Source organism: Pituophis catenifer, unplaced genomic scaffold (genome assembly GCF_029215685.1).
Source record: "Pituophis catenifer annectens isolate HBS135680 unplaced genomic scaffold, rPitCat1.0.hap2 SCAF_2, whole genome shotgun sequence".
Taxonomy (NCBI): domain Eukaryota; kingdom Metazoa; phylum Chordata; class Lepidosauria; order Squamata; family Colubridae; genus Pituophis; species Pituophis catenifer.
In genome coordinates this window covers 106,351,036-106,366,174 of record NW_027256882.1, presented here as the reverse complement: position 1 = coordinate 106,366,174, position 15,139 = coordinate 106,351,036, and the positions used below count along the sequence as shown (strand labels likewise).

Sequence of the window (15,139 nt, the reverse complement as noted above, 5' to 3'; positions counted from 1 at the left end):
AACTGTCTGGTTTGGTTCTGCAACCCAACAAGACAGACACAGACTTCAGAGGATAATTAGAACTGCAGAAAAAACAATTGCTACCAACCTGCCTTCCATTGAGGACCTGTATACTGCACAAATCAAAAAGAGGGCTATGAAAATATTTACAGACTCCTCACACACTGGACATAAACTGTTTCAACTCCTACCCTCAAAACGATGCTGTAGAGCACTGCACACCAAAACAACTAGATACAAGAACAGATTTTTCCTGAACGCCATCACTCTGCTAAACAAATAATTCCCACAACACTGTCAAACTATTCACATTAGTCTGCATTACTATTGCTATCGGTCTTCTCATTGTTCCTGTCACCCATCTCCTCCAACTTAGGACTGCATGACTGTAACTTTGTTGCTTGTATCTTTGCGATTTATATTTATATTGATTGTTTCCTAGTATGATTTGATTGCTTATTGTACTGTATGACTGTCACTGGGTGTTGTGCCCTGTGATTCTTGATGAGTGTATCTTGTCTTTTTATGTACACTGAGAACATATGCATTAAAGATAAAACTCCTTCTGTGTCCAATCACACTTGGCCAATAAATAATTCTATTCTATTCTATTCTATTCTATTCTATTCTATTCTATTCTATTCTATTCTATTCTATTCTATTCTATTCTATTCTATTCTATTCTATTCTGTCCAAACTTGATCAGTAAGTTCAGAGAGAGGTCAGAATAGAGCTGGAAGAGACCTTGGAGGTCTTCTAGTCCAACCCCCTGCTCAAACAGGAGATCCTATACCATTTCAGACAAGTGACTGTTCAGTCTCTTCCTAAAAATCTCCAGTGATGAAGCAACCAGAACATCTGAAAGCAAGCTGTTCCACTGGTTAATTGTCCTTGCTGTTGGGAAGTTTCTCCTTAATTCCAGGATGCTTCTCTCCTTGATTAGTTTCCATCCATTGTTTCTTGTCATGCGCTCTGGTGCTTTGGTGAATAAATTGACCCCCTCCTCTTTGTGGCAGCCTCTCAAATACCGGAATACTGCTATCATGTCCCCACTAGTCCTTCTTTGCTCTAGACTAGCCGTACAAAGATTACCATACTAACACACATAGATGCATTCATACATAGATGCATGTCACAGATACTATGCAAACATACATAGATGCAAAGAAAACCACATAGAATCAGTTTCTGTCATCCTCTGGCTAGATGAAGAAGGGAGGAAGAAAGAAAATGCAGAGTAGAGCTCTGAGGTGAAGACAGGAGCTGGATGCCTGGAAGTCCCACAGCTACTGAAATCTGATGGTCATGATAAACAGGTGGCCCTTAGCAGTTAATCTGAGAAGAAGTAAAACCTGCCACTCAGTTCAAGCACTCATATCAGCAGGGGCAGTTCAGTTCTTGACCTTTATCTCTTCCTCCATTTGGTCATGTCTGGCAGTCACTCTTAAGAGGGAAATGTGCCACCCTGCACCCGAGAACTACACTGCGGAAGGAGCAAAGCTTGCTCCACCATGTTTCACATTTGGTAGCTCAGCTTCCACTGGCAGGGAATCCCTGGGAGTGTGAAATACAAGCCATCCCTCCCCCGGCACCCTTGCCTGTCAGAGTGAGAGACATTCTGCTAATAATAAGTAGCATATCTGCACTGTGTCAAAACTATGTGAAACAGTTTGCAGATGAATCATTTCTGGCAGAGCGGCATGTACACTTGTATGCTTGCCCAGGGTTGCACCATGCTAGACACAGCCCCGTTAACAGAATAAAATTTTAAAAAAAATTAAAATCTGTCTCAACATACAGGCAACACACAGAAAGTTCAGCCGCTCGTACACTGGCTGCATTTTGTTTGGATTGTGGGAGAGAAAATAAAGTTTACACCCTGCTGTATAATGGGCCTTTTGCTCGACAAATTATTCACTGAGCTGTTTTACCCAGTAGACCTTAAGCTCACAACTCCACAAACCTTTTGCCAGATGAGGGTTCAGGCCAGACTGACATTTGTTGCTGGAAGGCAAGGAAATTCTGCTCATGAGGTTCCCATTGGCTTGCAAAATAGAAACATCTGCAAAGAGCCTCAGGAGGCCTGCTAAGTAAAGTTCAGGATTAAGGGAGATTACAGCCAAATGACTTTATCTTTGCTAGTCATTACTAGGTATGTCTGGGGGTGGGTGGGAGGGGAGTTTTTAATGCTGAATGAGCTTTATGGGTAAGAGGTTGTGGTAAGTAAAGGTAAATATATAAATTCAGCAACTACTTTTCAGGTATTGAATGATGTTCATCCAAAGGTTAGGATGAACTGGGCAGCTAATGGCTTATCTATGTCTAATTTCTCTTTTCTTTTCTCTTTGTCTTTTCATGCCCTTGCACTCTATGGTCTTTTGGTTTTCTCCATTTATCCCTAGCATTTTTCTTTTAAATATAAACCATTATTTCGTACTGCACTCCAAAATCACATTCGTTCTTCCAACCATTCATGTGAACAAATTCGGCTGAAATGTTAGCTTTCCCTGAACAATCCAAATTTCAGCATAACTTCAGCTCATAAACCCCAAACAATTTGAAACAGTGGTATGCAGCAGAGGAGCCAAGAGGAAAAAGCTGTAAAATCTGTTCTCTGTTCCCTATTCCCTGAACCACATCTTTCAGGCTGGCCATTTGGACTTTGCTTGTGTCAGCTTTTCATACATACAATGCAGTCATATCAAATTATAGACAAATTGCTTAAAAAACAGCTGGGCAGCAGAGCTATTTATGGCACTGCTATGTGAACCCAACCTTTTTAATAGGCTCAGTTCTATATCCTTGCCTTATTCAGAAGGTCTTCTAAACCATCTGCTTTCAGAAAAACTTCGCAGTCACTACAGTATCTCTTGGAATGGATCTTCCCAATGGCCCAAGCACTGGGCTACTCTGCTAGCCTCTTGGAAAACAAATTAATCCTCTCTTATCCATGCTCCCTTATACTGCCAACATACACACTCATTCACAAACAGTACAGGCATAAAACATATTGACTTACCAGATCACATGATTCACTCATCTAGTGTTTACGAGAGCCTGCATTTCCAAGTTAAACAAATTAAAAAAAACAAGGGCCACTAGCCTTAAAGAAAACACATGCAAAGTACCGATAAATCTACTGTAAAATGATCTAATCTGCCTGGCAATAGTTCTGCAGGTTTTCAAGCAGAAATCTTTCCTTTCCATCCCTTTAATTGGACATACTACACACTGAGCCCTAGACTTCCTTGCACAGGTTCTGCTTCCAAGCACCTATCTTCTCCCCTCCACGAAACCCCACATTCTTCTCTTTAAATATGCCCTTGTTTCCTGGTGTTTTTTTTTTAAGGAAAAGAAGATAAAATGTGTCTACCACTGTAAACTTTCACACGTTTGAGTTCTGAGTTATTTTTATTCATATCTATAAATACATGTATAGCATCTTCAAGGCCTGATCAGATTACTGGCTTTAATAGGAGAAATGCCCTATAAATTTCGGTGTTATAAAACTGCAAAAGGATGCACTGCTTTTTCATCTTTTAAAAAAACTGCCAAAAACACGTTTTTCTCTCTCATCCCAGTTGCTGGTCTTTCTGCTTCAACTCTGTATTCTTCTTCTTGGGAAAAAAAAATCCTCCATGTTACTACATGATTAAATGTTAAGCTTGAAAGCAAGAATAGTATTTAATATTAGAGGCTGCTAAACAATTCAACCACAGAGAAAAAGAAGTGTGGGAACAGACTTTTCTACCCAGATGCTATTATTCCCTTCTGCCTCCTTAACAACCTGTTAAGATTACCTTCATTCCAGTGGAGCATTTTGGCCGTGCCATATATGGAGATAATTTCAACATAAGGAGAAAATGTGTGCTTTTGTTTCTCAAGCATGGCACAGCTATCCTGCTGCAAGTTCATGGGACAGGAAGCCAATGAGTTCAATTGGCTGAAAGCCATAATATTGTTCATGTGATGCTCTACATTTTTACCAGATGTTAGAGTCAATCAACAGGATGACTTATTATGTGCCTTGCTTAGCTTCTGAGACGCGTCAGGCCACTCACTGTTAGAAACATAGTGTTGGCATAGAAAAATGATGGCTTCCTAGAAAACCTAGAATAAATATATATTTTTTTTAATTTGATTTATATGCCGCCCTTCTCCGGAGACTCAGGGCGGCTTACAATGCGCTAAGCAATAGCCTTCATTCTTTTGTATATTTATACAAAGTCAGCTTATTGCCCCCACAATCTGGGTCCTCATTTCACCTACCTTAGAAAGGATGGAAGGCTGAGTCAACCTTGAGTCTTGGCGAGATTCGAACCTGCAGTAATTGCAGGCAGCTGGTCTTAATAACCAGCTTAATAACAGGGTGCCTTAGACCACTGTACTACCAAGGCTCTTAGTATTATTGGGAGAGAGTTTCCGTTTTTCGATTAAAGTCCAACTTTCATATTTAATGAATTTTACCTATATTCTCCCAGAAATATCTTAGTCAACAGAATAAGCAAATCTTTGTTCCTTTAGAGGAGAATATTTGTAGTTTCAGGCTGAAATGAGCTTAGCGCTCTCTGAGCTTGGTTGTTTTGTTGCAGACGTTTCATTACCCAAACTAGGTAACATCATCAGTGCTAGTAAGAAATGGGGTTTGCTCAGTGGTGAAATCTAAAATTTGTTACTACCGGTTCTGTGGGCGTTGCTTGGGGCGGGGGGTAATGTGACTGGGTGGGTGTGGCCATTTTTTTTCTTTTAAAACCATTTCTTCTACAACCTCTTCGGCGAAGAGGTTGTAAAAAAATGCTTTCAAAAGGCTCTGACGATCCCAGCTGAGTTGCCTGATCGGCAGAGGCTTTTTTTCTTTTAAAAGCCTCTGCTGATCAGGCAACTCAGCTTGGATCGTCAGAGCCTTTTAAAAGAAAAAAAGACTCTGCTGATCAGGCAACTCAGCTGGGATCATCAGCTGACGATCCCTTTTCATCATGTCTAGGTGCTTTAGATATAAAACATTGTATCAAATAATCTCTCTTTTCCTCATTCATCATCTTCACAATCATCATTCCCTACCTGGATTCAGTTTTGCAACACACCCAGTCTTGGTTTAATGTTTAACATACGCATATTGCTCACATGATACTGTTTCAGGCCCTTTCAGGCCTCAGAATCTTGAATTGACATCTAAATCTAAACACAACACACAAGATTCGAATCACAGACAAAAGTGATGTATTTCCTCTTTTCCTACAAAAGCCAAATTATTTAGTTCTCTGCCTTCCAGGTTATCATCACTTTTCAGGTTCAGAGGCTTCACTACAATAAATATGATGTAAGATGTGGAGATTGTAGCTATCATTATCAGGACAAATGCTACCTAATTTTTTTTCCTGAAACATGTTTTGAATAGAACTTAAATTAAGCTGGATAATATATTTTTTTCTTGGCTTGAAAGGTTAGACCTCTGAAAACTATGACTGGAATATAACAATCTGTGGCAAGGGCCTTAAAGAGGTCATTTTTCAGGATACATATTCAGAAAACAAAATGATATTCTGTAAAAGATCTCTATTTCATTTTAAAAGCCCCAAATTTAGTTTGGAAAGTGACCTGAGACAGATTGACAAGAATTCATAAATTCATCACAAAAAGGCCAAAACTGAAAAGCATGTCTCCTGTGTGGTTCTGCCAAAAGAATGTCAACAGTCCAATTTGCCTACTCTCAAATTTATTTTTAAATTTTGATGGGAACCAAGTATAAACATTCCTGAAGATGCCACCATGAAGGAATGGGAATAAGAAACTCCATGAAGCCAGATATGATGGGACAGAAAAAATACCACAAAACCAATCCCTTAACCAAATCAGGGATACAGGCAATCACCTTTCAAATGAACATATTTTCCCTGATGTTCCCCTCCTCACTGTACTGTGGTAACTGACTGCTTTCCAGCACTTTCCTTTGGGCAAAAGAGAAACAGAAATGTCACTTCATTTAACCAAAGTGAATGCATAATTTGTAGAATTCCAGAAGCTACAGCACAGTAAAACTGGCTTTCCTTTTAAGTTGATGAAAGAGACAGAAGACTGATTAGAAAAAATGGGGAAAAAAACTATGATGGGCAGAGGGAAAGGTCTTGAAGGACAGGAGGAAGACAGGACAAGACAACGGTCAAACATAAGAGGACCAATCAGACAAAAGAAACCAAGTCCTGAATAGTAATGTATTGTAAATAAACATCTCTAATTTGAAAAAAGGAGAAAGGGAGGCGGGAGATGGAAGCATCTTCAGACTTGCAAGTTTCTACTACTATAGCTTTACAACACAAGGATAGTGACCTTCATGACATTGGATTCCTAGTCTGGTCTTCTTCCCTCAAAGCATCATATTAAAAGCCTTTCTTCTTAGGCTCTCTAGTATAGGAGTAAAAGTTTAAAACTACTCTACCAACCAGACATAGACTGCTAAACATTTATGTTCTTATGGTAATCCAATCATGGAAAATGATTTTTCTAAGGTAAGAGAAGAACCATTGTACACAGTATGCCTGAGTTTCCTTCTAAAACAGAATCTAACAAATAAATAAATATTAGACTACTAACAGCATTCTAGGTTCAGAAGGAAACTGACACATAAGTAACGTTATTAGAAGTTAATGGAAATCTTTCATATATCTGAATTACCATGGAAATGTGTTCCTTCAAGTCAGTTTTAACTCCTAATACCTGCCAGGACAAGTGTCCTGCAGTTTTCTTGGCAATATTTTTTTGGAAGTAGCTTGCTAATACCATTTTTCTAGGACAGAAAGAGAGAGACTAGACCAAAATGACCCAGCTGGCTTTAATTTTAAAACAGGAACTTGGCTTCTAATCTAATATCTTAATTGCAACAGCAAACCAACTCTCACAATTGAATAGCCTACATTAGAATTTTTCATGAAAACATAAACAGGAGTAAAAAGGAATGATGTATTTTTTTCAGAACTTTAAATTTTAAAGTGCAACCCAAAGCTAAAATTTGGGAGATATATAGATCACATCAAAAGAATTATTCTCAAGATTCAAATGACTACTTCGAGAAGCGTAATTGTGAGAAGTCTCAAAACTAGGTTATTTAGAATGCCAGAAGTTTTGTGAGAGATTACATTCACAAATTAAGCAATACCATCCGTCTTTACTATATACTGTATACCAGTGATGGCAAACCTTTTTGGCACCGAGTGCCCAAAATGGAACATGTGCGTGTATGTGCGCACCGGAAACCCAAAGATCAGCTGGCTAATGCACATGCGTGTGCCAGCCAGCTGGTCTTTATATGAGCCGGAGCGCCGGAAACCTGAAGACCAGTGGCTGGCTGGTCTTTGGGTTTCCGGCACTCCGGCGCGCGCGAAGGCCAACTGGCCAGCATGCATGTGTGCATTGGAAACCAGAAGAACAGCTGGCCAGCATGAGCATACCCACCAGCCAGCTGGTGTTTGGGTTTCCGGTGCTCCGGCGAGCACGAAGGCCAACTGGCTGGCCCGCTTGCGCATGCTGGAATCCACAAGAACAGCTCGTGATGGCGCGCATGCCCACAGAGAGGGCTCTGCGTGCCACCTCTGGCACGCGTGCCATAGGTTCACCATCACAGATATATACTGTATATATAGAGAACATTTTCTTCCATGTATATGTAACATAGTCTGAAATCCAATTAACTGAATTTGGAATTTTTAATAAACTATGCTAAACCAAAGTGTTTTGCCAGGATTAGAATCCCTCCTTTCTTTGTCCTTAATTATAGCCAGAATGAGATTTCCAATAAACTTTATATACTATTTTTTGATTAACTGTAGTTTGCCATGCCATATAAATCAAGAACTGGGATTAATTTTAATCATAGCTTCAAACAAGCCACATAATGTTTACAACCACAATTGGGCTTGGAACACTGATGTAAGTTATTGCAAGTCATTAAGTAGGCTGGGAACAGGACTCCAGTGCTGGGCTGGAGAAAAGAGGCTTGCATCCCGAGGACCTTAATTTCTCTAACCCACCCACCCCCACCGAACAGGAATTTCCCCACCACTCCACACCATGCAGAGGTGAGGGGAAATCTTTCTGCAGGCAGTAATACCTTGTAACCTTCCCTTTTGGCTCTCCCATTGATTTTCTTCCCTGTCTGACTTCATTCAATTGGCAAAGAAAATTGCAAATAGTGATCACGATTGCAGGAAACTAGACAACCATAGCATAGTTGTTTAGCATAGTTCAACCAGTTGTTAAGTGCAAATGTGCCAAGCTCCCCATACGTGATCATGTGACCGTGGGAGTGGTGCAGCAATTGTAACTTTAAGAATGAGTTGCAAGTAATCTTTTCTGAGCCTCTTGTAGCTTTGAAAAGTCATTAAGCGACCAATCATAAGACGAGAACTATACACAGTAAATAAATAAATACATAAAATAAACTATTCAGCTTGTATATATTTGTTACTTTTTCCTAATGTTGGCAGCCTATTCCATCATTTGACCAATGTCCTATTTGTTTCATTAAACTTATCTTTAGGCAGTCCTATATATACCATATGTGAACTGACTTTGTTCAAGAAAACATAGTGCATATGTCATAATCATCCTCACAAAACCTAATAGATAATCCAACTAAATAATCAGGTTGGTTTCCTTTTTTTATTTGTTTTTAATAATATGGATGGCACAACAAATCTCCATTTCATCACAAAAACTCATGTTTGAGAATCTCTTTTGTTGCTACCAGATCCAATCATGTATGTCCTGTTTCATGAATGGGCACCTTTGCGGTTCAGTGGGCACACCTGGCATACTTTCATGATAACATATCATAGAGCAGCAATTCTATCTAGATGTATGCATACACCTTCCATCTGTATCCATTCAGCAGAAGGTAAACTCTTTACCCTCTCCTCCAGCCCTCCCTGATATTTCTGTGTATTGGTGGTACATTTCTAAAGAAAGAATTGCCTGAAACTCATTCATAATTTTTATTTTCTAAAAAAGATTATAAGAATTATGTGCTGCCCAGAAGCATTCTTATAAAATGATTCAAGAACTTTGCAATTTTCATGTTTTTAAATGAATTAATGTCTGTATACCATCTATCTATCTATCTATCCATCCATCCATCCATCCATCCATCCATCCATCCGTTCCTAGAGTCATCAGTATTGTTGGAGGCCTTTGACCTCTATGGCCAGGACTTCTCTGGAACATATAACAGTAGTAAATAAAACATTAATACCCTTTCCTTGAAAGAAACAGCCTAGCTACTACTATTCATGCACTGGCAGCCTCAGGTTTCTATTATTGCAATTGTCCCTATGTCCCTCTCTGGCTGTCCCTCTATTCCAGGGGTGTCAAACGTGCATTGTCACAGCATTGTTACGTGATGTATCGCAACTTTTTTCCCCTTTGCTAAACCGGTCGTGGGCAGCACATGACACATCCGGCACACGGGCTGCGAGTTTGACACCCCTGCTCTATTCCAATCTTCTATTCCTCAGTTTTAAAACTTCTCGGTTGCTTTCCTTTGATTTGTTTAAAAGCTGCAGATAATGCAGAAAGTTGCTATGTGACCACATTACTGAAGGGAAGTCTGGTTGCTAAATATGGCACTTGACCATTCACAACTGCTCTGTTATTATATCTTTAATTATCCTGTAAATGACAGTTCTAAATGGCAGATTTTGTAATTTTTGCTGCTTCTGATGAACCCTAAACTAATTTCGGAGAAGACTTTTAGCTCTATAGATTTTTTTTCCCCTTATTCGGAAAATAGTCTGTTAAAGTCAAGAAGACACTTGTTAATAAGCAATACTACTATTTATCACTCAGAGGTGAGAGAGAAAAATGTATCGTCAAACAATTCAACTGGTAATTATTGTGCCTTTTTCAGTGGGAGGCATCAGGAACTTCAAGACTCAACCTCATCGAATCAAATAGGACTTCTGCAATTGGCTTTCCAGCAGCTGTTGCACATCTAACAATTGGTTTACCAGAGACTCCAAGTCCAAGCCACATCAAGCACCTGGTGTTTCCAATTAAGTATAGAAGTGTACCCACATTCCCTTGTCACTTTACGAACCAGTAATATTTCCCTGCAACCTGATCCTGTTACCATTTAAACCAAATGTTAACCAGTAATACTAACCACACTTGTTTCTATGTATAGATGGGAAAATGCAAGGGGGGAAAAGCCCATTCTAGTGATCGTTATCAGAACAAGACTAAACATTTGAAAAGGGGAACGTTCTAAGAAAAAGTCAGGAAGTAAAAGGTTTCCGTTCTGATGTTTTATGCAAATCAATTCCTTGGTTGTCCTATGCAAGCTTAATGTTTAATCATTAGGGAGTAAATAGAAAAGCAAGTATTCACTTTTCAGACTAGTTAATAATTATAGCACAGGTGGCTGCACTTAGAACTGCCTTAGAGAAAGATGTTTTTCCCATTTAGTCAGTTCATTATTCATTCTTAGTCACAGGGATTCTTAGGGTCCTTTCCATCCCCAAGACCAGAAGATCCTTTATGTCCATGGAGATTTATTACTGCAACCTCCTTCTCTTCAATGCCTTCAGGGTCTCTTCATTCTCTTTGTACTGACGGATCACAATCTTTGCCTCTACCCCAGGGGTATCAAACTCCCGATGACACGCCATCATGTGACGTATTGCAACTTTTCCCCCTTTCGCTAAAACCGGGGTGGGCGTGGCCAGTGTGTGATGCATCTGGCCCACAAGTTTGACACCGCTGCTCTACCCTCAATACATGCCCAAACCACTGCAACTATTTTCTCAAGCCTTATTTTTTATTCTTTAAAATAGTCTTAATGCTTCCACTAAATTTCTATCTTTTCTCTCCATAAATAACTACACCATATATTGATATTTTGTCCATCAACTCCAATCTTCTACTCTTCAGTTTTATTCTTCAGTGCAAAAATACCACTAGTTTCTGCCCTCCAACTTTCAATTGAAAAGAAAAGAGGAAGGTAGGGAGAGAGGGTAGAGTTCTTAAAGTCACATGACCAACTGAGAAAAATAGTTTAAATAAATAATAGTTTACATAACTTGATGGAATGCCTCCATTAAATGACAATTGAAGATAGCCAAAAATTTATCAGCACTGATAATGTGTTGCAAAATTCTTTTTTTACTTATTTTATATAGATTGTAGAGCTGCTGCTAAAATAACATTACCTGTTAAATATTTGCTACTTTTATTTCATATAGAAGGAAGGAGGGGGAAGGAAGGCCTCACTGACGCTCAGCAGGTCTTTTCTTCCACTTGTCTTATGATAAGGATCCAAGGAATAACTTTCTTTCTCTTTTTCATATGCATGGTATTTTTAATTACAAATGTTTATTTTGATTGTAAAGCCCTTTAGAAAAATTGTACCCTCTGAAAGGTAGCTATAAATTATTACAATATATTAATAAATATCTGCAATGTATCTAGGGTCTAATTATCTAGGAAAAACTAATAGGAACCTATTATTTGCACTTAAACTTGCACTTAGTCAGAATATTGACTTTGGAAGTAGCATAGGTTCAAAGCTAAAAAGCACTGGAAATTCCCATCTGTCAATTAAAAAAAAAATCTGTTCTTGAGAAGCTAAGAAAAAATTCACAGTAGAGTAATTAAAAACAAACAATAAAAACACCATTTGCACATTATGGCAAGTAAAAAGAGAGAAAGAGAAATTAATGCATAAATACACAAACCACAGTTAAGCAGGAATTTGGGATGGGAAAGCTCAGGAAAAAATCATGATGACTTTGGCACAGCTACATCTTACGCATCAGTTATGATCATCCTTGGAGCAAGAGACTGTACACATATTACATGGCGCTGGTACAAAATCTGACAGTCTGGGCAGTGATGTGATATCTTAATATACGGTGACACCTATAGCTTTGAAAGTTAAGTAGTTTACCTCCAGTACAATTCTAGATGCTGACTGTCACCTTCCCTGCCCTAGATAGCACCAGAATGCTATCTTCTATTACATCAGGTTGAACAGAGTTGATCCCCTCCAGATCCCATTGCTACAAAGATGCTACCTGATGTGATCTCAGAATTGGGCACTTTCAATTTCTACTCTGATGTGGCAGAATTCCTACCTATGTAGATCCAGTCTGTTTCTTCCCCTGGTGGGTTGTTTTTTTTTTTTTTTTTTGGGTGGGGTGGGGGAAGCTATTCAATCAAATGCAGGAGGTACCTAGTGATTTCAGATTTCAACTTTAGGATGTGTGTTTTCGTACTTATTTCTCTTCTTTATATAATTTTGAAATAGTATTTAGTTTGTTGTATGGATAGATTGTTTTTCTTTTCTGCAGATGTCATTTTAATTATTAGCCACCTGCGTATAAATATTAATACAAAACAGAAAGTGATTTTTTTCTAAAAAGCAGGTAAATTTGTAAAGTAGAAAGAGTACTAGAAAAATGTGATAGGCATTCCTTTCACTAGGTATTTCAATGTAGTGCAATGAAGATCTTGCATGATAATCTTCCATTACAAGCTGATTTTTTTAAAAAAATAATTAAATTCACAGTGGTAAGTCTCTTTTCATTGGGTTACATTCATATCACCATTGGCACAGGAAAAAATCCCAGCATGTTATTTTTTTTTTCAGCTCTACTTACCCATTAAGATACTCAATAGTTTTTGAACTCTGGAGTTGACCCCAACTATTCTGTAGAGTCCTTGTTCGTTGATCCCTATGGAGTGAAATTATTTAATTTAGATAAATGGTTGAAAAGTAACTTAATGCTTCTTCTTTTTTCTTTTTTTTTCTTTTACAAAAAAAGCAGTTTCTCACAGAGCTACACTAATTAAAAGTCTCTCACAGCGTTCTACACACTTTTCAAGTTTCTTATTAAAGTGGATAGCATTTCTTTCTGTGTTTCAGATTAAAGACCCAGATGTGATTATTAGTAAAAGTTACTCCCCCACTATAATGAGATATTTTTTAAAAAATGAGGGAATATAAGAATCTGTTGTTAGGTGTGGGGTTGGGGTTGAGAGGTCATATACACAAACAGCAGTACAGAATGTCTCTAAGAATTAGGCATAGAGGTTAAATGACCTTAACTTTAATTATTTGAAAGAGTTTTTTTTCAAAACAATCACCAGTTTGGTTATACAGTTGAATAATAATATTTAACCTATAATTTCAATCGACCCCAATATTCTTAAACTATGTTTTTTATTTAACATCGAATCAATGTTACATCGAATACAGACTTGTAGTCGTGGGGTACAAAAGCTAAAGCTCAACAACTCTTTTTATAAGCCACAGTTTGTGTTCATAAAGGTCTAAAATATCTACAATCAGAAAAAGATAATCAGAAAACTAACACAGCTTTGAGTTGGAGTCTAAAAAGAAACAATACATTTGGAAAGTATAATTCTCAAAAGTTCTTTCATTCGATATTTTAAAGATGAACTCCCATCAGCAACATAAGATGATTTAAAACCAGGTCATGAAAACCAAGATTGTATCTATGACAATCGAGGGAAGAAAGAACGCTGAGGAAGTTTACATCTGCTATATAGATAGAATATAGTTCTGTTATCTGGCAAAATCACCTCTCGATTCAACGGCATGGATACATTTCTTGACGATGCTGAAACCCATATTATCCAACTGGGCCACTGCAAGGGAAAAAAAGGATTTACCAAGGAAAAGGGTCATAGGGAAATAGAAATGCGACATCGCTATTTTGCTTTGCTTCCCTTTTTAAAAATATATCAAAGCATCCTAAAACAGAGTACATTTCTGAAGATACTTTTTACTCCCTTCCAACTCTGATATTCTAAATTCTAAATACTGTCCAGGGTAGAACTATAAGTATCAAAACGCAGGCATCTGAATAATTATTCTGAAAGTCTTCTATTAATAATCCCATAGGAGTGGAAGAGGAATCTGAAATTTGAAGCAAATTAAATTGCCCATGACTAACTAAGGATATGTGGTGAATGGACAGGTTGATGAGTATGTGTGATGGAACACAAGTAAGGAAACCAATGATAAAGGTTTGAGTAAAGCAGTTGTGGTCCTGAACCACAAGGGTGCAAGAGAAACAAATGACAAGTGCATTGAGATGGCCCAACACAAAGTCTATCTATTTTGCATTCACTTCTTAATGTTGTATGCAACTGCACAAGGGGCAGAGCATGTTTCCATCATTTTGACAAAGTCTTGACTTACTATGATTGACGCTGTTCTCATGTAATAGTTTAAGGATCAGGAAAATAAATAATCCCACATTACTTATTATCAATATAATTCTGTTTGTGACCTACATTTTTCTTTCTCTTATGTGATATCAATATGTCCATATTGAAAACAAAAATGCCTGTCTTGGTTTACTGGCAGACTTTGTCACAATGTAAAGTCAAAACACTGAGAGTTGTGCAGCACCTCCTACCATCACCTCTCTGGATTCCAGCTGTATACAATTCCAAAAATGGCATTGTACCCTACCACTCTCTGGAGAATGAATGACTAAACACCCACCAAGTAAATATATCTTCAAAACCCTGCCATTATCATTCCAAGTTGCTGAATTGGGGCTTATAGGTCCTATGTGGGTGAGATCAGTTGCTATTTCCTGGCACTCTATGCTACCTAATGGTCTCACGCAGTCTTTAAAAAGAGAGCTTATTAAACATTCCAACTGACTGCTAGCACATGGTTAGAATTACAAAAATAAATAACCATCACTAAAATACAAAAGTTACAATAAACCTCAGTCATATGGTACAGTCTTGAAGCTGTACCGTATCCTATTTTGCCACGGTATAATTCTCCTGGAACTGAGTTTTTAGATGCAGTTGTTCTGTGATATCCCTGCTGGCTTGGAAGTGAAGAATCCATGCTGTCCTCATTCTTTTTAGTATTGTGGCTATAACTCCCACAAAGGGATTTGCTTAACAAACAATACATTACAGTTCCTTTTATTCATTTCATTTTGCAGACTTCTAAAAGGTGTTGTCATCATCATTATCATTGTGCTATATGAAATATTTATTCTATGCTAATGAAGATGTCTTAGAATCATACAAACAAATTACAGAATAAATATCCAAGCATTGTCACTAGGGCTATTAAAAATTCAATTACGTCCCTCTA

At 38.0% G+C, this 15,139-nt stretch overlaps 1 protein-coding gene across 3 annotated transcripts in view; it reads right to left on the bottom strand.

Moving 5' to 3' along the window:
• Positions 1-15,139, bottom strand: part of ARHGAP26 (Rho GTPase activating protein 26) — a 253,469-nt gene that overhangs the window by 97,782 nt on the left and 140,548 nt on the right. For 2 of the 3 annotated variants that reach the window (XM_070937338.1, XM_070937340.1), the window contains exons 13-14: positions 13,594-13,659; positions 12,648-12,722 (exon numbers count right to left, since the gene is read on the bottom strand). The exons of the other annotated variant lie outside the window; for it this stretch is intronic. In XM_070937338.1, the coding sequence (XP_070793439.1) occupies positions 12,648-12,722; positions 13,594-13,659 (141 nt within the window). The remainder of the gene's footprint in view (positions 1-12,647; positions 12,723-13,593; positions 13,660-15,139) is intronic. 3 annotated transcript variants of the gene reach the window in all.